Source organism: Trachinotus anak, unplaced genomic scaffold (assembly GCF_046630095.1).
Source record: "Trachinotus anak isolate AG129_WGS33_773 ecotype Australia unplaced genomic scaffold, CSIRO_AGI_Tana_v1 ptg000010l, whole genome shotgun sequence".
In the NCBI taxonomy this organism is placed as follows: Eukaryota; Metazoa; Chordata; class Actinopteri; order Carangiformes; family Carangidae; genus Trachinotus; species Trachinotus anak.
This window is the reverse complement of record NW_027273861.1, coordinates 14,083,828-14,111,314: the sequence shown is the minus strand read 5'-3', so window position 1 is coordinate 14,111,314 and position 27,487 is coordinate 14,083,828. Positions and strand designations below refer to the sequence as shown.

Sequence of the window (27,487 nt, the reverse complement as noted above, 5' to 3'; positions counted from 1 at the left end):
CCTTAAAAATGTCTTGTTCAGCATTTGGTTGTACCAAAAGATGCTCTCTTGTCCAAATTAAAGTTTCTTGTTGCTTAAAAAAAACAAGGTGACGGCCAAAATGCAAACTGCATCGAGAATTCAAAACAACAGTTCACAAACCAATGGGTGACTGATAATAACCTGAAATCCTGTAGGATTTGGCCTTCTTTTTTAAACCAAACAAAACTGTTTGTCACTCTTCAATCTTCTTCATAGCCTAAATATCTTTTCCCTTTCCCACCACAGTCATTAGTAAAGCTGGCTGTTGTCTTTCAATCTAGTACAACAAAAGCTCAGTGAGTTTTCCTCTAAGGCCTCCCTATTTCTCTCTGAAGACTTCCCAGTAGCTCTCCATGGCCCTTTCAATTTCAGATGTGTTCCTTCCCCTGAGAAGCTATCTGAACTCCTCGTCAGAATGTTTTGAGAGGAGCAAGAGAAAGGAGAGAGAGAGAAAAAGGTAGAATCAAGTTGCCTGAGATTCTGCCCCCAACACACTCTGTTTCTCAGGTCTGCTGTCCTGCCCTAGGCTACCAGCTAACAGACCTAGTACACAGCCTTACTGCCCCACTGGCACTGTATCATTCACTCTCTGTGTGCCTATTTCTCTCGCTCTTTCTCTCCTTCTTTCTTTCTCTTAGTTCGAAGCAGGTGGTTTTTAGGTCTGGTCCTACTCCTATCCCTCCCTCAAACCCATTTCTCCCTTCTTCAGTGTTTGTGCTAAGTGGGGACCTTACACCCTCCCACTCGTCCATCCGCTTCACTGCGGCCCCTCCAGGATCCTTTTGAAGGTGCTTTCATTTAATCATTTCTTTAAAAAAGATTTTTTTTTCCAGGGCAGTACGAGGTCACAGATCACATCAGAGCTGCTTTCCGACTGAGTGACCATTTAATCAAGCCGAGGTCCATTTCGCCGCCACTCTTTTCAGACCACCTTTTCTTCCTGGGGCTCAGAGGTGAAGTCGGTGGCCTCGGCCCTCCGAATCCCATTCCTACCAAAGCTTTAGAGGTGAACTGGGTGACTTACACCAATTCCCAGGGATTTAGAGCTTGACTGAGTGTCCCGTATAGCCCCATGGCCTCACCTGAAATACTTCTGCTTGCCCCTGACCCCAGCAGATACAGTCCTTCACCGAATGTTTTGTATGACTTTAGTATTTTGAGGTACTCAAGTCCCAAGTTGGTTGAAAATGATTGATCTTTGCCAGCAGAACCCAATCAGGGGCATTCAATTGACCCATCCAATACACTTCTGCACTTGAGTGATACTGCTAGTTTGGACAACTTTCTTTCAGTGACTTGGAAGCTTCTGTTCAGTTTAGCCACCTACTGTGAATCACTTTGTGGGACTGATGTAAAATAGTCCAGAAGATGATAGAGATAGTGTCTGTACACCATTAAAGTATTTCTTCAAGCTGTTGGAATCAGACACAGTGTTTCCTAATACAGACTGACAATGATTTTATCATTCAGTGTTGCTGCTACACTTCAGAATAGTACGTTTTTAATAGTATAATACATATCGGGGCCTATGTTATCGACCAAATTTAGCCTTTCATGGAGTAACAGAAATCTGGATTACAAAATTAACAGACATAATGTATGTTTAAGGCTATTTGAAACAGTGTCACCATTATATAATTTTCCTCCAGAGAGCACTAACCAATTTATTTGTCAACTACAAAATATCCAACTCAAAACATTATATGATTCCCAATTTTAACCAAATTGAGATTCTTATCAGCAGTCCTTATCATCCTTATTGGTGCATGTACTTTAGTTTGATTTGCTCCCATTATTATTTCTAGCATAGCTTGGCCTAGTTCAACCTGAGCAGAGGTTTAATCAGTGAGGATGAGTGAAAGCGTGTGCAGGTGTGCAGGTATGCAGGTATGCAGGTGTGCAGAGTCTTTAAAGGTTCTGTAAATTAGATTTTGAACAATAATATAGCAGCAAACAACTATTTTCTATGTGAAGATATAGCATCCTGAACAGAGAATAAAGTCACATAACCTCTGTATGTGTTGTAATCTGAGTTTATGTTCTTTGAAGCATTTGTTTTGGTCTGAAATGCTGGTGGTGTGGTGTGACAGCTGGTGGCAGTGACAGTTGTGTACAGAACAAGGAGAAGTTGTTGTTGGTGTTGAGGAGAAGCAGTATGACTTAACTGATCAAGTGTGTTTTATTTTATTTTGCGTCCACCAAGGAGGTTATATATTCACATCTCTGTTTGTTTGTTGGTTTGTTGGTCAGCATCATTACACAAAAAGTACTGAACCAATTTGTGCCAAACTTTGGTGGAGGAATGTGGCATGGGGCAGTGAAGAGCCCATCAAATTTTGGGGTAATTTTGGGAAATGTATCTGTTTGGTTTTAAAGTAGCTTTATTCTGGTGTTACTAATTATTTACACAACCCCAAAAAGTGAGCTCATGAGCTGAGTTGTCAAGTTCAAGATTTCAGTTTAGAAAACGGACACAGAGAATCAACTGGCTGGAGCAGCTGGAAATCACACCATCCAGCAAACGATTTAGATGATGACTTGACAGTCCTGGTTTTGCAACTGAATGGCCTATTTCTTGTCTTGGATTATTCAGAACCCAATTTTGATGGTGTAGAAGAAATCTGACATTTCCAGAACAGCTGACATGTTTTTTCAAATTAGAAATCAGAAACAAAAGCCAGTGACAGCCCAGTGAGTGGTACATTTGTCAAATCAACTATAAACAAGGTTTATGTTGATGTCTGATTGGTAGGAGGAAACAAAACAATGCTTTTTTGTGAAACTGTGTTGGTTATGCATTAGGAAATGTCATAATCATTCAACCAATTTATTAGATGTTTAAGATCATTTTTAATCTGTATCTGTAGTGTTTTCTATTACCATAATGTAATTAGAAAAATCAGTTTATCCTGATGAAATAGGCCTTTTTAAATGAAGATAGAGATGTCGCAGCAAGAAGAGTACAGGTGTAAATAATTAAATTAATAATGACTAAATTCCATTAAGCTGACGGTATTGTTCATGCTGCCTCACTGTCATACTGTCATAATTTACTGAGACACTTGATTACAACAGAGACATCATTTGTTACTTTTCTTGCTATGACAGGTCAAAAAATCTGCCATTGAAGAGGCCTATTCAAATGTGAAAATTTCGCACAAATGGAAAATAGTTTACACTAGAATTATTGTCTTGCAGTTGTATGCTTCCGCCACTCGGACTAGTTTCAGATTAAACCCCTGTTTATCCAGAGTCATGTTTAACCATTTGTGTGAAATTTTGTCATAATTGCTGTGTGAAGTCTTGAGTAATAGCTAAAAAGTATTTTATGAGGTTACAGTGACCTTGACCTTTGACCTTTGATGACCAAAATCTAATCAGTTTGTTCTTAATTCCAACTGAACGTTTGTACCAAATTAAAAAAAAAAAAATCCCTCAAGACGTTACAGAGATGTTGCATTCACAAGACCAAAACCATGTTTTGTGAGGTCACCGTTACCTTAACAACCTGAAAGCAATATGCCTCCGGCTCTGGCTGTTGCCAGTGCAGAGGCATAAAATATTGTAATAGTGTATAAATCCGATTACTTTATTTTATTTTATTTATTTATTTCTATTTTTTATTTTTTTTTTGATGATTTTTTTTGAAGATCAAAATAGTCCACAGGATTGTCTCCTGAAGTTAATCTCATTTTAGGTTAGATACAAAAACAGCTTAGTTAGGTTTAGACTCAAAGAACTTGGTTAGGTTTAGGAAATGGTCGTGGTGTGAGTTGGTTTGGAGAGGTTTTCAACCTTGTCTCCTAAAAATGACATTTCTATACCAGTAAAATGCAACGACAAATGTTCTGTATGAAGCATAATTGCAACTAGATTACAGTTTCTATTAACATAAAGAGGAAATGTTGTTGATTTATGTATTTGGCATGTTGATAGTAGTAGAATGTTCACCAGCAACATTTTTTTTTTCAGCCAAAACATCCAATCTCGCAGTATACTATCTACTTGTTGTGACTGCAGCATAATTTCACTTTTTATGGTTATGTTTCGGCAGTCATGTTACTTGGTTAAGGTTAGGGAAAGATTGTGATCTGGTGTAATGCAGAAAAAATTCACAGGGACTTTAAACTCAATGGCTTATTTACATTTGAATATAGTACATAATTTATTTGAGACAGGATTGTAGGTGAAAAGCTGGTTAGATTTAGGCACAAAACATATTATTTTAAGTAGCCTAAGTTAAGGTTAAGGAACAGCCATAGATAAAAGAAACAAATGGGAAATGAACATCTCCTCAGACAGAGATGTGTGTTTTGTTGACCCAACCTCCTCCCAGCACAGACTTTGTTGTTCTATATACTACGCCTAACTTCCTCCATAATTACTACAACCACTAGAGGTTACCTAACAATAAAGCTATGGGTCTATGGGTCGTAATAAGCTGTTTGCTGATCTCTGTTTTTTTTTTCTTCGTTTTTTTCGTTTTTTTTTTAAAATACAGCAGTAGTCTCAATAGTTGTTGCCGCTCGAAACTGCAGAACCTCCATGCATGTTGTCAGCTAGTTGATGGGTATTGTCAGTGTGCAGTGTTTTCAAAGTACAGCTTGAACAGAAGCTGTGAAGCAACGCATCAGTCAGTCTTTGTCGTTGAGGTTGGTTTGGTTTGTCAGGGCCCCAAGCCTCAAGTTTCTCATTCTCTGACAGATCAGCTGTCAAACTTGTCACTTCCTGTCACTTCCTTTAATTTCTGTCACCTGGTGTGAGCTGTAGTCAGCTAAACTCAACTGATGTAAACTAAACTGACCTTAACCACTGGCTTTGTGGTGGAGTTGTTGCTTGGTTTTGTAAGGACACTTCCACCCCACTGAGCTCTTATTTATGAAACCAAGTTGATAGGACTCGTTCAATTGTACACAGCAGCATAATTGGTTGAACTGTTTTCAGACGGCCAGTGTAACACATCAGACAGACATTGAGGGCTTCATCCCTCAAGTCCACATTTTAAAAATTGATGGTGGACAGCTTTTATATGAGAAAATCTTACCAATGTTCAAACTGAGGGAGCCAGTTACTCTATCTATCCTAGCTGTCTCTCCTGTCTCTCTTGTGACCTCTCTGTTCTTGCATTAAATGTTTTATTCTGTTCTGATTTCTCAGCAAATGCACAGTCAATACAGTGATCCAGAATTCTGTCAGTTAGCTAAATTAAGCTTCACCTGTTAACTAGGCTCCACCTAATTTCGGGAGAATTTGTTTGTTTTTAAGTATGCTATGTGCTTTATTATTTGGATCAGTGTAAGTCTATCTGGCATGTGTGCTGGTGGTGCTTTATTGATCTGTTTTGCTGCCAATCGATGATGGGTGTGGTGTTTTCCATGCTTATCAGACTGTAATCAGTCAACTGAAGGAAAACTATCACTTTTGTTACGTGTGATGTTCCAAAGGTTACTTCCTTAATTCCATCATGCATTCAGTAGATATTGGACACATTTTTTTTCTTTTATCCCTCTTAGTGATGATGCATTTCCTTGTAGAAATAGCCACAGTACTGATCCCTTTATTTATCCAGTGTCTCCAAGCTATGATCCTATTACTTCTCCCCTTCCTTAATTTATGCTTGTGCTTGTCTGGGGTGTCATGAAGCAGCAACTGCAGTGGTGTTGTCCATTTTGATCCATTTTTCAACATTTGCAGACTTGCAGAAAGAGACTAGGAGCTGTTTCCAGACAGACAGAAAGCATGGTGGCTAAAAAAGAATGCCATGCCATGTTTTAACGGTCTCTCATGGAGAGAGGCATCTGCTTATGTGTGTGTATGCATGTGCACCCGTGCATGTTGATGAGGTAGAGGTAGAGAAGATTGCTTTTTTACAGCCTCTCGATCACAAAGAGCCAACCAAAAGGTACACAGAAGCAAAAGCATGGTAGGACATTTCTAGACTTAAAATCATTGGCTGTTAAGCTGTTGTGTAACTGGTGGTTATAGAAGGCCAGAAAAATATCCTCTTCGATTAAGTCTTTTACAAAAAGTGCTTGTTGAATGTGGAGACAGAAAAGAGATGGGTTGTGTGTAGACTGAACAGCAAAGCAGTGTTCCTATTTCCCCTCTCTGTAATTTATGGATTTAAACTGCATCTGTTAGGATCATCCAAATCCTACGTCCTCTGTGTTCCCCTGTCATGATGATGGTCATGTCGGCTTTTTGATTTATGCTCCTTTACTCACAGCAAGTTGTAAAAATGTCTAGGCATAAATGATCTTGTAATACTTACAGGAGCAAGGACAAGCAATGTCAGGGGTATGCAGGGGTATCAGCACCTGAAACCAGGCACAGTCAATATAATCCAGTTGCAGAGTTGCAGCACCAGCACTTTCAGACACACAATGCTAAACCTTCAGTCCAACCTGTGCCACCTATAGGCAACAGAAGTCCCAGAAGCAGCATTTTAGACCTGCTTATGTGGACTTGTTGATGTTGCTACTCTGAGTGTTGAGTGCTTGAGGTTTTACAGATTTTACAATTTGAATCTGTCAAATTATTTTTTTTGGTTAACTGGAGAATATTTTCTGCTGAACATGTCATCTTTAGTTTAGAGCTTGTTTGACGTTACATCCCTGAAAAAGTTTAATGTCAAGGAACAGTTCAGCAGTTTTTTTTAATGAATGACTGTCACACCAGAGATTGGGATTCATATCCAGAGTCCTCTCTGTGGTTAGAAATTTTGACTAAGGTTTGTGAAAGATTGGGATTTTTGTCAAATGTTTGTTAAATTTCAATGTTAAATGATAACTGTAAAACTTGTGGGATTTAGTTTCCATTTAGCCTTATGGCTGTACCACACACCCTAAATGCCTCCAGTTGCCAATCAACAAGAAATAGATAGAGGCCTAACCTTGACTAACTTGCCACTGTTGCCATCATTAAGGTTAACAAATAGATGCAGACAGAAACTAAAACAACATACTTCAGGGACGAGAGTTATCATTTATTGTCCATCACCTTTTTGTTGAGTCTTTGCATTCATCTGCTGCATGCCACTTTCATGCGTCCATATCTGCCCTCAATGAAAAATGATAACCTGTGACCATGACACTTCTAATAAAGACCAAAAAAGGTGGTGTTAGTGTTAAAACTGCGACTGTCATTACTGATGCTGCACAGATTAGCAGGTGTTGAACTAATCTAATAATGACAGCTCCCCCTTTTTGACAATCTGCCCTCTGTTAAACATAAATGTGTGAGTGTGTGACTGAGTTATGATCCAGTTCCGTATATTATGTCACATTTAACTAAAACAGATTGGATGTAACACTGGCAACTTGTAAATTATACTCATGACGTGTCTTAGAAGAAAGAGAAGAAGAGTGTGAGTGTAGAAAGTGATTGATATTCTTCTGGAGTATCTGCCATTCATACTGAATTCAGAGTCTCAGCACTCTGTGCTTATCTGGCAGGGCTGTGGGGTTAGCGCCCTTGTAGACCCACCTCACAATTCTCAACACTGACCCATGACATCACTTCCTGCTGACACAGCATGGCTGTCAGAGATGAGCCTCAGTGTCCTTTAACCTCCATCCTTTCCCAGTAATGTAGCTTCTGTGAAAAGAGACACAAACACACACAGCGTTCACACAGCCTTTGACCTCTGTTTCGTTCTCTGTTTTCAGCAAGCCTTTAAATTAGTCTGAATGTGTTACATCAGTGTGTCAGAGTGAAGGCCTGAAGCAGCAGTGCAGAGAGAAGAGACTGAGAATATGGGCTGCAAGTAGTACTGGACTCTCATTAACCTCCCTACCTCCTCTCTCTTCACCAAGTCTCCTTCATCAGCTCATCCAGGCCTGAAGTGACACATGAGCCTCTAGAGTGTCAGTAGCGATAAAGATGCCGCCATTTCAGCATTTTAATTGGAACTTCTGCTGTTGATGTGTGAACAGCTGTAGGACGGAGAAGGGCAGATCTATCATCCCTGCCCTCCACAGACCGCCTGAGGTCAAATGGCAGCAGTTACTGTGGCAGGAAAACCCCCAAAGCGCCTGTTTATTTATGATTTTATTGCTCCACCCCTCCCTCTGCACTGTCCTGCTCTCACATCTACATATTCCCGTCTGGTTGTGAAATGACTGAGGAAGAGAGAGAGCGCATCTGGAGGAGTATGGGGCTGGGCTGGAGTGAAATGACCAGCAAGGACGTATTTTTCTAGATTCATTGCAGGGTTCACACATTCTCACTAGCTTACACAGATGCGCGCACACACACACACACACTTACACACACACACACACACACTCACACACACACACACACACACACACTTGTGTGAATCCTCGACTCTCCCTGCAGACACAAATCCATTATTCATTCCAAAATGACTCATTTTTCGCCCTGTGGCTCCTGGCAGTAGTGTGGCGCCTGACCAAGGGGGGTGCTTTTTCTAATTAATGCAGATTGTGCAAGAAAACAAAAATAACATATTTACTCTGACGCCTGATATTATACGAGTGCAGGCATGAAACACTGCTGGTGGCAAAATCTAGTCTTTGACCTATTATCACCCTGCACACTTAAAACTGTAGCTTGCTTTCAGGAAACAGATGAGCTAAGCTACTCACACTGTTATCCTTTCTATTTGTGTGGTGGGATTTCTTTTTATGTTCTATCAAGTTTTACAACAAAGGTAAATCCAACTACACAAGTATGCATAATGTTCTCAGGTGGGCAAACCTAAGATCAGACTGGCATCTCAGGCCAGTGGTTGTAATTTACCTGAAGCTGTGTACCTGCCTTTCTGTATCTGATGTCAACCCAGCTTTGTCACTCAGCATGAGGAAAGACCTGACTGGTACAGAGCTAGACCCATATAAGCAAAAATTAAACATCACGTTGTGCTTATGTTGTCTAAGCACAGGGAAGAGAATGAGAATTCTCCTCGAGTTGCCCTCCTGAGATATGATCTGATTTTAATGAGCCCACCAAACGTCAATGAAAGCATAGCATGTGTTTACCTCTTACTATGTAGTGTGATGACTGATAGGACCAGAGATTGTTGTGGTGTGGAGATCACACGCATTCATGCATGCAAAGTCTTGCATACACAGACAGACAGACAGAGACAGTACACACACACACACACACACACACACACACACACACACACACACACACACACACAGGTATCATTACTATACGCAGCCCAAGTTCGAGGTGGGGCCACATCTTCTAATTCAAATATTTGATAAGGCGAGACACAGCACCGCTTTGCATGCTATTAGATGGCAATCTAAATAACATTTACATGTCATTTACGTCTATTACCTTCTTTTTGAAGAGTGGTGTCAGCACTGTGTGCATATTAAGGCTCATATTTATTCCACTAGCCAGCATGGTTCCCTTGCCGAATTTGCAAATTAATGCAAATACGGGTTTCCTCCCCAGACAATTTTTGAAAGGTAGTGGTTATCGGGAATGGTTATGAAATCTGTAGTGCAATATCTGATAATGCATGGATATGATGTCTTAGTTGATTTGGGTCTTTGTACAAGCAAATATCACTAAACTACATGTTTATTGTCTGACTATAGTCTGTTGTCATTTGTCTCATGACACTTAAAGTCTCTTTCTATCTATGAAGATAATGTTGACAACACAGATTGTAGACTTGTAAACAGCTGACATAATTGTTATGTCATATAATTGTAATACTTTGTTGGTCTCTGACTTTGTTTTTGTGCTGACTGCTCATCGCAGAAGAGTTGTATACAGTATAACTTCATTTAGCGGTCCAGCCTTAGAAAATACCATCAATTAGTGCAAGCAAGTATCATAATGAAACCATTTAATTGCATTAACATAATGCCTTTGAACTATCATTACCAAAAATGGTCACGATAATAAAGCAATTACTATTTTGAGACAGCAATTAGCCCAGCACCTTTTTCCGGTGGCATAATTACCACCAGCAAGAGGAACATGGATGGATGCTCATGTGTTGCAAGTCTGTAAAGGAGCTGGAAGCAATGGAGAAGATGAAGATGAAGATAGGCGAGATAAGCTGTCAAAGACCAGGCGTATCACTCTGAGGATGTTATTCCCCTCTGACACATCAACAATAACCCTCAAGAGGAGCAATTGCTCCCCTCTGTTCAAGCACAGATTTCAGTGTTGTTTTGCACACATCTCTCCATTATGAAAGCTTTTTTTGGTAACGGAGGAGATGTTGAAATAGAGAGAGTGAGATGGAAGGAGCGAGGCAGGCATGGTTGGAGGAAGGGAGGGAAGAATGAGAGAGAGATTGGTTTTCATGCCTGGTAGTCAGCGAGCCTGTAAATCTCCCAGGAGCGTAGTGGAAGACAGCAGAAGGTTGATAGTCATCCATCACTCCTGACAACCCCACTGCTCTGGAAGGGCCTGACAGCACAGCCCTGCCTGAGAGAGAGGGAGAGAGAGAGAGAGAGAGAGAGAGAGGGAAAAAACACAAGAAGAAAGATAAATAGAAAAGGATGCTGCCTGCAGAATGAGCAAATTAACTCTTCCATGTTTAAAACAGAAGGCAGAGGGTGAAGAAGGTGAGAAGACAAATGTGCTGAGGGAAAGGGAAGGAGGGAAGAAGAGAAGTGCAGCGGTTTGCTGTTACAGCCACTCTGTTCATCCCTCAGTGTGTGCCTGTGGCAGCGGCAGTGCTGCTGCTGAGGGAGTGGAGGTGGACTGGCTGGAACTAGCTCTGTACTCGTCACAGCTGTAGAGCAAGAACATGTTGCTTGCCGTCTCAGAAAGTGTCAGAAAGATAGTGATTAGGCATGTTTGCATTTCATACGTGAACCGACGCACATGAGTAAATTTCCGAGAATTACTATGAAAATTTCCATTTTCTTTGAATTATATTGTGTTCACTTGGCAGGCCATGTCCGCATGCCTCTCCATGTCAGCTTCAGATCTGTGTTGAGACTGGTGAACATTAAAAACATTTCTCCAAGAAATTACATTTATATTCTACTAATTTGCAACAGCAAATGGATTGTGAAAGGAACAAAATGCTGCCTGGGTTACAGTTTTATCAAAATTATGTGGAAACATATTTGATGAATGTATTTGCCAAATGCTGGAAATTGTTGATACTGAACAGATTTGAAAAAGATGCTCTGACAATATTTTTCTTGTTTTTTACTCACAAAATCTGCTCTTGCAAAACTAGATCCACTCATGACAAGTAAAGTACGATTAAACTTTTTTATGCTTATGCTTAGACACTCACAGCACTTGGTTAAGGAAATATTGTGATCTTGTTTTAATATTGAAAAACAGATTTGAAGCATGGTTTTTAGTGAGAGAGTGACAGGAAAGTTGGGATGACATGCAGCAAAGGGCCACAGGTGGGATTCAAACCCCGGGCTGCTGCAGTTAGGACAAAGCCTTAATGGTACGTGCTCTACCAGGTGAGCCACCAAGGTGCCCCAGGATGTTTTCACTTAATATTTATTTTTAACATTTAACTGGAACTGAAATCTTTACGCAGAGGGATGCAGACTCTAGTCTCCAGTATCAAAGTCCTGAGCCCTTCCCTCACTTGAAAACAAGTTTCCCCTGAACATAATCCAGGCAGGAATTACGTTTTCATTAAAAATGTAATTTCCAAAACAAATTAATAGTATATAAAGAGAGAGAGTTTGTCTGGAACTAATGAAAGCAGGCCTATTTTATAACTGATAGTACTTTCTCACTTGAATGTAGAGTGAGTAAGCTGCAGAGATATGTGCCTCTGGTAAAATAACTATTCCTTTTTTATTAAAGCCTTCTAAGTGACACAATAAATCACTGAATAAGAGTAGAAGAACACATATACTGTGCTATTCTGTGTCAACTGGACATATGGGGTATGTTTCATACTTAGGTGTGGGAAGGGTGGTAATAAAAGGGGAACTGTGTGTTGAAATAACATAGGGTCTTATTGCCAAGGAGCTGTCCAAACACCCTGTCAATTATACAGACAGTCCCTACATGTCTGACAATCTGTGGGTAGCTGACCATGAACCATTCTACACACATCAACTGCAAAAAGAACACACACAAGGCCAAAACACACACAAAGACCCTCATTATTAAACCACAACATGAATGTGTGATCTTATTATAGTGCCGCAGTGTCTCTATATCATGTACAGTATGTGGCTGGGTAATTAAATGAAAGCAATGAGAAGACTTTCATTGAGGTTAACTAATGTTTATCTCTAGTCTTTCAGAAAGCTGACTGTGTGACCTGCAGAATACTCCTCCATAATGCAAAAGGTTAATGTTTTACAATTCCACTGTTTGTTTATGTGTGTTTAAGTATCTGTGGATATGTGGTGTCTGTATGTGTGACCTCCATCAGTGTCTGGAGGGTACTGACCATTGCTGTCACTCAGTACAAGAGAAGCCCTAATTAAAGAAGTTCCAGTTGTACATCGCCTCACAATGGAAGGCAGAGATTGCCTTGCAACTCAGTGCCCAGTGCAGAAACTTCCTCCTCTTTGGTTGAATAAAAGAGTCTGATACAAAAAGCCATGAATGCCTAAGCCAAACAAAAGCTCTTTAAAAGACTGTCACCGTGCTATCTGATATCTCCTGGAACAGCTCTGCTTTGAATAAATCTTTTTCAGTGAAGGAGGGAGAAGGAAATTAAAAGCTGACATTTAAAAGGCTGCTGCTGGGACTCATGGCCCCCAGGATCAATAGCTAGGTATCTCACAACTTCCTCCGCATATTAGCTCACTTTTCCACAGGGCATCTCAGACTAAGTACAAACAAACCAAAACTACTGTAGGAATATTACTGTGTTGTTTTGTCAGTTTACCTTTAGGTGTGTGTGTTTGGGGGTGTGAGTCGGTCGAGTAGCAGATGGGGCGGGGTATATGTGTCTGTCTCTGTCTCAGTGTGTGTTTGTGTGTCTGTTATGTGTTTAAAGGGTCCCATCCTCCTCTTCCTTGTGTCAGCACCTTGAGTTGACATTGGTCATAGGGGACTTAAACTGTCAGCCACAACATCACACTGCAGGAACAAAGGGAAGGTGAGAAGGTAAAAGAGAGCAGGCATAGTAAAGTGTGTGTGGGTTGTTTGTGTGTGACCAGGGGTTTACTTTTGTTGGTGACATTGCTGACATTTAGTTGTACTGGTTGACATTGTCAGCATGTGACTTTGTGAACAGTCTGACAGGTTATGTATGGCAGACCTACTCAAGGTCTTGCATGTGCTCCCGAAGGAGTCACATCCTTGTCCCCCTGTTTCTCTCACATGCAAACACTCCCACACACGTGTCCCACCCTTCACGTATGAGACTGTGACCTCCATCCTCTCCCACGGGGGCTCAGGCTGTCTGTCAGTGTTCCCCAGTCATAGTGTTATTCCCACTCATTGCTACCTTGTGACCTTTCTCACTCTCACCACGCTTTACAGGGGCTTAGCCACAGCTGAGCTGCCCCTCACCATGATGCCACCCTGGGGAGTCACCACAAACCCACTGAAAAGGCTGCCTGCTTTTTGTCAAACTAATAACTGACAAATAACTGATTCCACCATAGTTGAGGCAAAGTTCAGGTGCTTATTAGTAGACAAACAGATGCACATACATGACATCAACTCAACATGTGTTTGCAGACATGTCACATTACTTTAACAACATTGTTGAGGTGAGAAGCAATGTTACGTAATTAGTCACCACTTTGCTAAATGATTTTTCTTCATCATTTCACATTTATCTATGTGCTGCAAAATGCAAATCTGTTTCTCATAGTTTTATGTCTAATGTAGATATCAGAAAATGACCACTGCATACTCTATTGGAATGGGTGGTCATTTGAAAGCAACATTTCATTATGACCATTTTATTGAAATTGCTCTGACAATCTGAAACTTGAAACATAATATATATTACCTTCTGTAATACACTTGTTGCTATTTTGTAAATTTGAGCACAGAGACTCTGCTGTCAGAACTGAATCAAAGCAATCATATCACTGTAATGTGTGTCATACTCTTTGATTAATTACCCTGCCTCTATTAATAGTGTGTGTGCATGTGTGTGTGTGTGTGTGTGTGTGTGTGTTTGTGTGTTTCACATAACAGAAATGTATTTGTACAGATGTACAGAATGTGCCGAAGTGTACTGTGTTTATATCTGCGTGTGTGTCTGTGTGTGCTCATGCTGGTCTCTGGATGTGTGTACTGTGCTCCTGGCGGTGTCAGGTAGTCCCCACTACTGTGGGTAGTTGGCACGCTGTGCGTCAGTGATCAGATTGATCAAAGACAACAAGAGAGGAACAGGCAGAGCTGCCAGCAGCTATCAGCCTGCCTGACTCTGATGGCTATGGACAGGGCTCACAGATCTGCTCTGCTTGCCTGTGCTTTACCGAGGAGTCACAGTGTTGCCAAGGTGATTCATGGAACCGCAGTTTGGTGATATGTACAGGTAACCTCACCAAATACCTAATGGGACAATTTGTCACAGATACATAGTTGTTGGCTTGTTTAAACCACTGGGCAACATTTCAAATGCAGTTTTGTGGGATTAATAGTGTTTCTATGATGAACTGATATTAAAGTAAAAATCAAATTTTTGCTCCCATCTGAGCCTGGTGGTCAGCAACAGGAGTGAATCCCTTGAGAATTTTTTGTTTCTTTCCTATAGACCCATCAGCACAGTGGACTCTTGCCAAACCTATGATAGGACAGTCTCCCTAAACTGAGGACCACCTATGATAACCACATATACACACATTTTACATTATTATCTGCACTCACATCTTGATATTTTTTGTAGATTGTGTGTAATACAATCTAATTATGTATAACATGTAATTTCAGTTTTGGTTTCTGTACAGCACCAACTCTTTAAGGACATATGTTGACATGATTTCAGCAGTTGTTAATAAAAAAGTCAGACACCTGTTATCATGTTAAAGGTAGTAAACAACAGTGAAACAGGCCTATTGTTTCTGTTGTCATTGAAGAACCAGAAAATGCTTATTTTTAAAATCTTAAATAAAACTCCTCAGGACCAAGTGAAAATAGTTGTAATTTATCTGGTCTTTAGTGGTTTCAGTAACCCTTTTCACATTCTGGAAACGTTATTATTTTTCCAATCATTCATAATAAAGTCTGCTCAGCCATCACTACCGAAAGGACAAAGTGCTCAGTCTCTCTGTAGAGGTCTTGGTCTACGCATTTAGAATGGTTTCTTTAATAATTTATCCAGGCTTCTTCCAGGAAGCAACGCTATCTCACCACACGCTGGATCAATGGAGATCAAAAGACAGCATTTGGTCCTAAACACAATCCTATCCTGAAGCGGCACCACCAATTCTATTTTAGTGCCAAGCCCTGTGTCTGGCTGGCGAGTCTGTTTAGAGGTTAACAAAAAGGTTGGGATTAGAAATTTGTCATTTAGACTCTCACCCAAAACATTTTGAATGAGGCGTCTGTTCTTCCTTTAACCTTGATGTACAGATCATACTCACAGCACACATTCCAGTGACCCTGTGCTCAGTACTGTATGTTTCAAAAGAAAAAATAGCTACATTTAAGCAAAGCTTTATTCCTGGATTTTGATTCCTTTTGAAATTGCAAAGAGGTATTTGTGGGATCATTGGTTTTGATTTTGATAAACTATCTCATTAGGTCTCTGAAGATACATACTGTAATAGTTATTTGCTGCTTTGAGAGAGTGAAAATCTTACTTACTGCACCATTAAGGTTCATTTGAGTTTTGCATGTTGTAAGATTTTGTCAGACAGAGAAGGTTCAGCTGGTGTAATATGCACAAATTGCCTTTATGCAAGTTTGAAAATATGTCTTCCTTTGACAATATCTCATTTTGAATTGTCAGAAATGTATCACTTAGTTTTACACTTGGATGCAATATTTAAGGATCTGTATTGTCATCTGTATAATGTGACTTTGAAATGTTGTGTGTGTCTGTTGTGACATCACGGAGACACCTGTTCCAGCCTGCCATTCAGCAGTGATGGGGACAGCGCAGGGGCTTTGACACGCTTCGACGACATGACAGCTCAGACAGCATGGATGTTAATCTCTTCTAACTGCTCCCAGCCTAATTAAATCTTCCAGGGCAGCACACATGTGTAGACACATGCGTGCACACACGCACACACATGTAGAGGCTCCTAAATTGGTCCTGGTTGTGCCTAAGTTTTAACGATCTGGAGAATTGGCCCCGCAGCAGTTTGCTTGATTCTCGTTCAGTGAAATTTTGGGTGTGTAATTGTGTGTGTATGTGTGTCTGTGTGTGTGTGTGTGTGTGTGTGTGTATGTGTGTGTGAGAGAGAGAGACAGCAGGAGAGAGAGACAATCAAGCTGATTGGTCAAGTATGCTTGCAAACAGAGAATTTTAATCCTGTCATCAGTAGAATTTGTAGATGCAGCGCTAACTGAGAAGAGCAACAGAGTTGTTCTTTTACTTTGTGTCTTGTATATAAAAAAAAAATCACACTACTTTCTGTGAGAGCTCCCTGTATGTACAGTACTGTAGGCCATCTGCACACAGCATATTTTTCAAGTTAGAGACTGCACATAGGAAGCTCATTTCAATCCAATGCTCTGTAAAGTCCACACCTTATACTTTTCCCAAACAGCTATGTGTGATAATATTGGTAAGTATCACCCATAGTGACCCAGAACAGAGTCCTTTACAGTTGCATTGATAGTTGTATTTTAATGTGCATTTAATCTGAACTAGATAAAAAATGTAAAAGTTAAAAGCAGAAGTAGCTTCTGTCAACCAAGGCCACAAAAATTGATCTTTGTGCTTCCGCTTGTGATAAGAGGTGTTCTTAGCAGATGGAAACCCAAGCACAATTTCATGCAAAAACGAATACCAAAATTGCACTGGTCCTCTTGATCTATTTAACCTCAGTTGCATCATTCCAAGCACCAGGGTGAAGTTTTTCCTGACAAAAATGGCAGAGTGTACAAATGAGCCACAGGCTTGAGCTCATAGGCTGTTATACCCATAGAATTGAAGCTTTGTAATTTTAATTCTCACGAATGGCCCACAAAAGTCACTGAAACACTGCTGTCTTTAGGAAAAACTGAAACACATGGAGAGACACACGCTGCCAAATGCTAAATAACTGGCTCCTTTTCTCTACTCCCTTTTTGCCAGTTACCTACAAATGCATCTTTAATGTGTGCAGGGACGCATGTGTGTGTACATTTGATAAAGTAAACATTTGCAAATGTGTATGTGAGTGTGTACTTGAAATGGACTGTATAGCTAGATGAATGAGATGGTGTATGATATAAATATACCAGAGAAGGGTTTTAACTCTGTACCTGTAGAATGCAGTATCTGTCAGTTATAGGCTCCTGCAGAAAACAGACACCTAATGAACCCGTTACTGCACTAGATCAGATGGCAGATACTGCTCTAAAGGAATAATACCACACTCGTGTAGCTTTAAAGCGGTAATACATACACACTTGTCTTGTACACCCAGAAGGATAATACTGTCCTATGTTTCTTTATTAAACTTGTCTTTCAGGTTGAAGTCTTCCTGATCTGATGTTTACTCACAAGACGAAGAAATTCTCTTTTAATCTGTTTAGCTGCGGTAAAACCAGAGGGCCACAGGGGGAGATTGAGACTTTGACATGCTATGTGGCTTCCTCCCTACCTTCCAGCCCACCTGTCTGTGTCCTCTACATCTGTCCGCCCAGCAAGCCCTTCCTTCCTTTATTTTCTTTAATTACCTTCAGTAACTCTCAACTGCCCATATTTGTCTCTGTTGTGCAATTGTCATTCTGCCTTTGTTTCTCCGAGTCTGTCCCTATGTCTTACCTTGCAACAGCAGCTTTTTCTCTGCTTGACTGTCTCCCACCCTTGTATTGTGTGTCATTCTGCCTGCGATTCAGTCTTCTTTTTCTTCCCCTTGACTGTGTCTCAGTCATCTGTCCAGTCTCAGCTCCCTCTGAGTTAAACAGGCCGAACAAATAGATTACAAACAGTGGGTAGAGTGAAGCTAAGGAGGAAGACAATCTGAATTTGTTGTGGATAAAGAATGAGGGAGGAGGCTGTGCAGTCAAAGAAAGCCAGTGGAGTCAGAGTAAGGCTGTATTTGCCTGAGGGGAAAAGGCTGAAAAGTAGCTCTCGCAACAGATGTGCGGGGCAGTAAAGTGTAATTGAAATGCCAGCAGCAATGGTCTTATCTCCCTGCTACAGGAGCCTGCTGCCAGTCTCAACATCAGTTAGATGTCATTTTACCTAAGTCTGAATCAGCCTGCCACAATCCGCAATCCCCATTCCTCTGATGCTAGGCAGGAGAAAAAGGGAGAAATGGATAAGGGGGAGGGGAAGGAGAAAGAAAAGGAGGGAGGGGAGGGTGGGGAGTCTGTAATAGGATTTCAGTAGCACCCAGTTAACTTCCACCACCTGGACTTAGTTGGTAATTTGATATGCCCCATCAATAGGATTCATTTACCTCACCGCAGTATTACCATTGCCATTCATTTGACTTTAAAAAAAAAAATGTATTCATTTCTCGACATTTTCCCACTCGTTCTGATCCTAATCACGCATACTGGAGGTGGGAGGAAGGAGGGGAGGGCTATTCCGCAATATTTAAGCTAAGAAAGAAAGTCTGTGGTCCAGCGCAGGTGTTAAGCCAGACACCATCACCCCAGGCAAAGCTTAATGTTTTGGGCCAGGCAGCATCCCTATGGGGAGAACCATAATGTCCTCCCAGATTAGAGGCTGGCGCTCCTCAGAGCTGCTGCCTTTTTATCAGGAACCTTGTTACTTCAACATGGGATCATCTGCAGGACATTAAAGCTGCCTTATCTCCCCTCTGTCATGTTAATGTACTGTGATTTTGTGTGTTGTTGGTGTTATCCATGGTGGTTGTGGCAACTTTTACCTTTCTCTGAGCTTCTTCCACGACAGGAATTTGTGTTTCTCGACCACTCCCAAGTCACATGAGAACAAAATGGTTGTAAAGTATGAGTCAGTCTGTGGCTTTTTAATCATATGCACACTGCATAAGATTTTCTAACAATATAACATTACATGAACATGTCAAAGTTATGTTTATGTTCAGTGTTACTCATTTAAAGGCATTCTGTATATTGCTGAGGCCTGACAAACATATCTTATGTATTTTCTTCCTTATAAAACATTTGCAAAGTGCAAAAAAGTGTCTGACACCCAGCGTTGTTGGAGCATGCTGCATTTCTTTGCACATTACAACAGCTAACTGCTGCTAAGTGCAATGTACAATGCAAACAAACTCTCCACAGAGCTAGTAGTGGTCGAATCTTTGGTGGCTTTAATGTGGTTTCTGTCTTTTTCAATGTCTTTCAGAGAGTCATTTTCAATGTGGTCAACTTCTCCAAGACCAAGAGCCTGTACAGAGATGGCATGTCTCCTGTGGTGAAATCTACCAGCAGGCCAAAATGGTAAGTAGGCAAAAACAACATTAGCAAGATTTTATTAGCTTTATTTAAAGGTTATTTTATGGAAAATCTTTTGTACCTTACTTTGCAAGGTGTACTTGCAATATAATATATAATATAATATTATTTCATTTCTAAAATCTCTAAAATTCATCTCCAAAATTTCAGTCCACCTACAACTTTGAAAAACTTTCCTTCTCTGCCCATCAGTAGATGCACACATTCGCTCTCTCTTTCCCACACACACACACACACACACACACACACACACACAAACACACACATACACGAGCACGCACGCTAAAGACTGATACTTTAGATTTCCAGAGTGGATGCGTCTGGGCACATTAGCATGTGATCCATTGGTTGCCAGTATGACGGCTGTCTGATGTAATAACGCTTGACTGATGGATGCAGAAATGTGTGTGAGTGTGTGTGGGAATGAATAGGTGTGGCAGGAGGGAAAGGGGTTGGTGCAGTGGGGTTGGGCATGGCGTCTGCCAAGCAGGCTGGTGTATCCAGTGGGGCGAGAAGGGAGAACAGGGTAGCGTGATGAAGTGTTGCCATCCAAGAGGAGCCCTGACATCTGTCATCAGTTGATGGAGGGCATCCGCAGAAACGCCAGGCATCTGCCACCCTGAGCTGTCTGCGTCTGCTAGCCAAGCGCTTGCACCGACCATATCATAGCACGCCGGTCGCAGGCTAATGGGAAGAGACAATGGGCACGACACCGTAGACCGGAAAGATGAACTGCTGTCTACGATGCCGCACAGTGCAACACGAAGCAGCTCAGCACAGTTGCCTCGCTTTCACTGTTTTGACTCCATGTGGTGTAGTTGCAACTTTGCACTCAGAGTTTGTTTGTTGTGCTTGTGGCTTTTTCACAGTGTCAGAGCCACTGCTGTCTCATCCTGCCATTTATTTACAGTGAAGCTGGCAAGTGCTTGCTTCAAAATTGGTGTTATTTCTCAGGTGAGTGTAGTTACTCTGTCAGTTAAGTTACTGTGCAGATAGCGCTACAGTATACAGCAAAGTTATATCCCAGTTTCTTTACATACAGTGACAGTTTGAAGCAGTGGTAATTTAACTGACATTTGCTGCCAGGTAATTATTGTCCCAGGTTACAAAAAATGCCACTTTCTGAATGGTCTTGACTTCTCATTTGACATAATGGTGAATGTCTGAGGTGTTAATCTGTACAGAAGCCTTGTTGGGTCATTTAGGTCCCAAAGCTTTTCTGAATACACTAATCATGCAACACTGGGCATGTTTATATTTAAATAAGCTCTCATAAATAGGTATTTAAGTGACAGACACAGTGGGAGGTAATGTTGCTGAGGCCCGACTTCATTTACCTCCCCAGGCTAATACTGTTTTAACCGCTCCTCTCAGCACTGTGCCATCTAAGAGGCATCATGTCTCATGCACTTGTAGAGCCATTTTCAACTGTCTGGGGCTTCCAAGACCACAGCTGACATTGTTTGTGTCCCCACAAAGTGGTCAAGATGCTTTTAACACAACCACCTCCATTTGACTTTCCATGAGCACAACAAAGCACCGACAGCTCCTAAAGTAGCAATCTTCTTTTTGACAGTTACAGATATGGAATAAATAAAAAGGCAGAGCGTGGAGAGCTTTGCCTGTCTGATCCAAACTCACACAGGACAGGATAAAGAAGGTACAGAGAGAGGGAGAGATAGAGAGAGAGGGAGACTTGCAGAGAAACAGACAGCGAGAGGGTGGAGGAAGAAAAATGTACAAAGTGCAAGAAAGAGAGATTACTGAGACAGGTAGACAGGGAGGAGAGAATGAGAGAGAGTGAGCTGGAAATGATTGCTCCCCCACTCCCCATCACCCTCCACCCTCCACCCCGTGTCTGTATTTATCAAAAGAATCGTCAGTATTAGCTCAGGAGTTGAAGCCTTTATCTCCCTGTGCAGGTGCCTTATGTCCTGGGGTCCCAGCATCCTTCGGTGCTGGAGGCTGCAGGGCTTGGCTGGCCTCGGCTAAGCTGGACGTCTCAGTGAGAGACAACTGGCAGATTACAGTCCTGCAGGACGTTCACTGCTACAGGTGGAAGGATCTATCCTCTCTTCCTTTCTCCATTCCCTTCTCTTACATCCCTCACTCCATGTCTCCTCCAGCCAGGAGACATCAGAGCTGACAGGGTTCTGCATTTACTGTATCATTTGGCATTTAAACACAGCTACAGGTCACATGAAAATAAATAATGAAAAACGGATAAACTAATTAAAAGGGACTACTTTGCTTTGTGAAAGGTGAGACTGAGGGTAATGGCTTTGATTCTGTCAGCAATCTGACTCCTAAAAATTAATTCAAACATGAGCAGAGGCACAAAAAATGTCAGTTTCCTTAAATACTATCCACTGTACATGCGGAGCTTTGTATTTTTTATACTGTTTTTTTTTTTTGGTGTGGGCATCATTAAAGGGATAGCAAAATAGCATCTTATTTTATGGACTTCACAATTAATTAACAATCTCTTGTAGCTAGGTCTGTGTAGTTGAGAAGCTGTTGAATTCAAACAAACTGGTTTCTTCTTTCAAATGTTAGCGTCACATTCATTAATCACTGTGACTTCCAAAAATATTAAATCTGTGAAATTAAATTGTCTCTTGTGATCGGTAATTGACGCAAAGTTGGAAGTGGAAAAAATGCCAAGAAACTGAGAAAAGGAGTCAAGTGTTTGTGAGCGAGAGGAAAGAGTGTGAACCATATTTTTTGTACTAGTCTGTCGAAGACAACAGCCCCCTTGGTGACACAAGGTGCCAACCACATTCCCTGCAGTCTGCTTGTTGTTAGACTGCTAGAGCAAAGAATTGCCCAGCATCCTTATTTTCTGAGATAAGCTAATTAGAAAGTCAGAGAGCGTGGTGTAATGCAGCTGTTGGAGGCCAGAATGCCACAGGGTGGGGTAATGGCCAGGATGGCTGCATGAGACCGGCTGCATCAACCAACAGAGCCCTGTGTGGAGTGGAGTGGAAGGTATTGAATAGACACTAGATATTAGGGCTTCTACCATCAGTTGTTTTAATATTGATTAATCTGCAAATTATTTTCTAAATCAGTTGTTCAGTCTATGTGATGTCAAGAGAGTGAAAAAGAAACATTGCAAGTTTAGCAAAACGTATTCCTTTACATGCCAAGAGCTGTCTCCAGTGGTGGAAAGCAATGGCAATGTTAACTCTTGTTTTACTACTATTTCTATCACTTCTGTTCTTCTACTGAAGTTAGCATGCTAACCATCTAGCTCTGGCCCTGTTAGGCCATCTATACCAAATCACTGTAGTGCCCAGGCTGTCCTGAAGAATAGCGCTGCCCAGAGGGCATTTTATCACTTGCAAATGCAATGGCAGCTGAAGCTCTTGCCAAGAATGGTATGTAAACAGATGTTGATGCTAACGTTGGCTATATAGCAAAACAAAACTTACAAATGCTTCAATGTCACAATCTCAAATGCTGTCTTTGCATCACTTCTACCTTATTAAGTCTGTGATGCATAATATATTAGAATAGTTCTGATGTGTGGTGTCTCTTCTAATTAAGTTTCCACTTTTTCGTCAGTCAGTAGGTGTGTGGATAAAAATAGCTACACGTCTAACTGAGCTAACAGATGAACAGTCAGAGTTGGAGGAAATGGTTTGCCAAACGTTGCTTCTAAAGTTAGAACCAGTCAACCTTGATCAAGGGTAAATGCTTTTTCCTCCTCTATTTACAGGAGGCAACAAAAAAACAGAGGAATGCTTTTCAAGCAGTTGTACTCAGCTTCAAGTCGGTCAGACAGGCAGACGAACAGTCAGTCAGTCCGTCAGGCAATTTTGCTTTTCTACCAAAATCCTTCCTGTAAGCGTGTGATGCAACAACATAGTGAAATTCTATTTGGAGATGTCTGCCTCTCCATTGGGGTGCATGTTAGCAGTAATTGTTCTGTCAATCAGTACAGCTCCGGCCTGCCTGCTTCCCTTGCCACTTGTTAAGCCCCGGCCAAGGTCTAGAGGTGAGAAGAGGTGAGGCGGGGAGAGGGAAAGAGAAAGGATATCTCCACTGCTCTGTGTGTCTCTCGTTGCTCACCTTTGCTTGTCTTTACAGTGTTTTCAGGCAGACTCACTTCCTGCCTGTTTGTGCTCTTGTGTGTTCTCATTCTCATTTTGATGCCTCCGCGCTGGTGACAGCTAGAGCCAGAGGCATATTATTTTTGGGTTGTCTGTCTGTCCCATTCTCATGGACATGGTATCTCAGTAACGGCTTGATGGAATCTGGCACAAACATTCACTAGGACTCAAGGATGAACTGATTAGACTTTGGTAGTTGAAGGTCAATGTCAGTGTGACCCCACAAAACAGCCATAAATCAAGACTTCACGCAGCAATTAGGACAAAATTTCACACAAATGGTTTATATTTTGTATGATTCTAGATAAACAAAGATTAAATCTGTAACTAGTAACTCTGTATATGTTTCTTTGGTTTATTTCTGCTTACTTTACTGTTATCTCCTATTTATCCGTATATTAAGTGTTATGCATTATTGGTAAAATTTTCATACCTTCAGCTCCATCGATAAACCTGCAATAATTTATTTTTGGCTGCTTTGGGGCAGCAGAAACAAGCTTAGAAAACAACATTAACCTATTATAACTTTAACAAGACTAGGTCAGAACTTAGTATATGGCTGGACTGTGAATAATCAATGTGTGAAATTGAGGACATAGTTGAAAACTAGCGGCTCTTGGTAAAGTCTGCAAATTTTGTGGCAAAGGCAGTACATTAGCAACATTACCTGTAAACATGACATAATAGAGATTGTTAGCACAAATTAAGTTTGAAAGAACAATGACCAACGGGGAAAGTCCAACACTCGGCTGGATGACCAATGGTGTAATTCCATCACTCACTCAGCGACAGACATTTGCATTTATAAGGCTGGCCCCGCTTTTGTGGTCCAGCCAAAAAGTTGATATGGGAAACTTGGTGGCAAAAGGTCATATTGATGTTAACTATTATTTTCCTTCTGTTCAATACTCGACAGCAGCTAGTCACTAACTTTGTCTGTCTGCTGTTGTTTGTCAGACTCTATGAGAATGGTGAGCATGAACCAAAATGAGTCGCAGACTAGAAAAACAAAACAAATTCCAGAGAGTTGTGGGAAACTACAGAGTCCGGTGATAATTAGCTGTGTGTTTGTCACTACAAGTCAATTTGTTGTCAAACTCTTAGCAGCAAAAATGACACCTGAATTTTAGTCTTGTTATGCTCCATCATGAAGAGGATGTATGGAAACAAATAACTGAAGTCTGTTTAGAAATTTAGACAAAGATACAAATGAAATTACAGAAAAATGCTACAGCACAAGGGATGTAGACCAGTTCATAATTTGTACCCATACATCCCACAGAAGGAAATTGCACTGATCAGCCTTATAAAGAAATACCTTATCTAGAACCACCCATTATCTTGCTGCTACACTGCCATGCTGGCCATCTGGGTCTGAACACAGCAAGTGTGTGGCAGTAGTGAGGGACATGGAAGTCTTAGAAGAATAGAGGAAGTCTTGAGGAAGAAGTGTCAGGCAGTGAACTGAAGACAGACTGTAAAGGTTTTGTCAGAACCACAGGAGAGCTCGCGGACTCCTCCCTACGCTCAGCGAGTTGGTGCTCTCCTCCCCTGCCGCTGAGCCACTTGCACAATTAACCATGTGGCTTGCCTTTTAATAATAGACCTCTCAATTGTAGACAAATGAAGAGTGATGTAAAATAGCTAACAGCGTGTGCTAATTAATAGGGGAATTGAACGCTTGTTAATTAAGGGCAAACAGGACAAGGACCGGCTCGGGTAATTTGAGCAATAAAACCGGGACTAACGATTCATTTCCAAACAGACTCGCTTCATAAAAACATCAAGCGACCCCTTGTTTGCTGTTTTAGAACACTTGCAGTCCACCTTTGCCGTTACCATTATATCCCCAGACCAGAGTCACATAGACACGCATCCATAACGGGCGTATACGCAGAGGACATGTAAACGGGAATGTTCTGGCTTCCAATGTACGACTCCCTACAGATGTGATGGAACAAGACAAATCACAATTATATAGTGTCTTCATGTACATAATAACAAGGATTATTTTCCACAGCAAGAGTCTCAGTGGTATGATACCATGTCTGAGTTGCTTGTTTAGTATTAAAACACAATGTATTGGAATGAATAAATTCTCTTTGTAGTTGTTGACTTATATTGCAACCAATTCATGTTGATATTTAGTACTGGAGTGTTCCACCTCACATATTTCCCTCTTTGCTCATCTCCCCGTGGTCATACTTGTTAGATGTGAGGCTAAAGGAAAGAAATGGATTGTCAGCCAAGGCTTTACACATCCACTCTCTTCCTCAAGAGACCAGAGTAGCTTTACTGTCGTTTCACATCCATGTTTCTCAATTTCACAGCTTTACTGGGATCTTTTACTGTAACATAATTTTTACTACACGTATACTGTGCCTGCGGCCTGTATCTCTGCGTGGGTGCGTTTATATTTGATTTAAAACACAGACTATGTTTTGTGCTGGCTCCTTCCCTCAAAGTCCCATTTTGGAGTGGGAACTGTAGCAATCATTCAACAGCTTTATGGGTTTCATATAAGATTCTTAGATTAAAAAAAAATGTTATATATGATGTCTCCTCTCCGTCAACATTGTCTGTGCGATAAGGGAGACGGACAAAATCTTTTAATAAAAACCAAGCGCAGGAGAAAGTGAGACACAGATGAACACACACCTAATTATCTGTCACTGGTTTGACCGCCGAGAGGAAATGGAGTAATGTATGAATCTGAGTGAACATTTGGAAGAAGAAGAAGAAGGGAATACCTGATGCACTGCAGATGTGAAAGGGGTTTGGTAAGTCTAGCCAAATTCTGGAGGGGTGTTCATGTTCCTGGGCAATGACCTCCCATTCCACCTCGCTCCAGTTGTCTTCAAAGACTTAAGAAAGAGGAAGATGATCACAAAGTTCTGTTTTTAATAGATGAAATGGCACCTCACTTCATTTCCAGTTTTCTTTTCCATCTGGGAGCCTTTATTCTTTTGGATAGGTCAAAGCGGAGAGGATGACAGTGAGGAAGAGAGAATGAGAGAGAGGGAGAACCGCCAATCAGAACAATCAACACGTGCAGCTTCCTTGTTCACAGAAACTCATTAACATGCTGCCAGAGGAAGTGAAAGAGGATTATGTGGGAGAAATAATGGGACAAAATGTAACAAATAGATTAATAATCTTCTAGATGAGGATAAGGATTTATGTGAGTTATAACGTGTACACAGTTTCCTACAGCGAAAGGGTAGATAAAAACAGAAAGAGTGAGAGGTATTGCAACAGAGAGGCAACTTGCTTCTGGCTCTCCATTCAACCCACAAATGACTTACCTGGACAGTTTTATGTTTGCCTGGAGGAGAATTAAAAAGGCACTTCATTTCCCCTTTTACAGGCTGGGTACGCATGTCAGCGCAGCCCTCCCTGAAAGTGCTCTAATCTAAATGCTTTTGTCAGGGGAGATTTGGTAGATTGCAGCAGGCAGAGGTACAAATTGGTTGTGTCATCTTATAATGAACTAGGTGAGGCGTTGCAGTTTTTCTGCAGCCAACAGTCCCATGATTACTGTACTGTAAGTCAGCGGCTGCTTTTAGTATTGTAGGCTGAAGACCTCACCTTCACCCCTCTTTGTTCAGGCAGCCTGTTCTCATGAACACTGCAAAATGTTTTGTCATCCTAAGGCCAATGTGACGCAAGACAAAATTCTCAGTGTTAATAGTGTAAGTATTTTTATACGCTCTTCACCACATGCTGGACTTACATTGCATATTTATATATATATATATATATATATATATATATATATATATATATATATATATATATATATTGTGAGGGGCTTTGGGTGTTGATGCTTGGCTGTAGGCTGTTTGTAGTTTATTGACTGTGCTCAACACGATGGCGAGTTGACCCCCTGACTCCAACTA

The 27,487-nt window shown here is 41.1% G+C and overlaps 1 protein-coding gene across 2 annotated transcripts in view; it reads left to right on the top strand.

Annotated features, from left to right (window-relative positions):
* The window catches only part of agbl4 (AGBL carboxypeptidase 4), a 270,269-nt gene that overhangs the window by 86,605 nt on the left and 156,177 nt on the right, over window positions 1-27,487 (top strand). For both annotated transcript variants that reach the window (XM_071487762.1, XM_071487763.1), the window contains one exon: window positions 19,364-19,458. In XM_071487762.1, coding sequence (XP_071343863.1) covers window positions 19,364-19,458 — 95 coding nt within the window. The remainder of the gene's footprint in view (window positions 1-19,363; window positions 19,459-27,487) is intronic.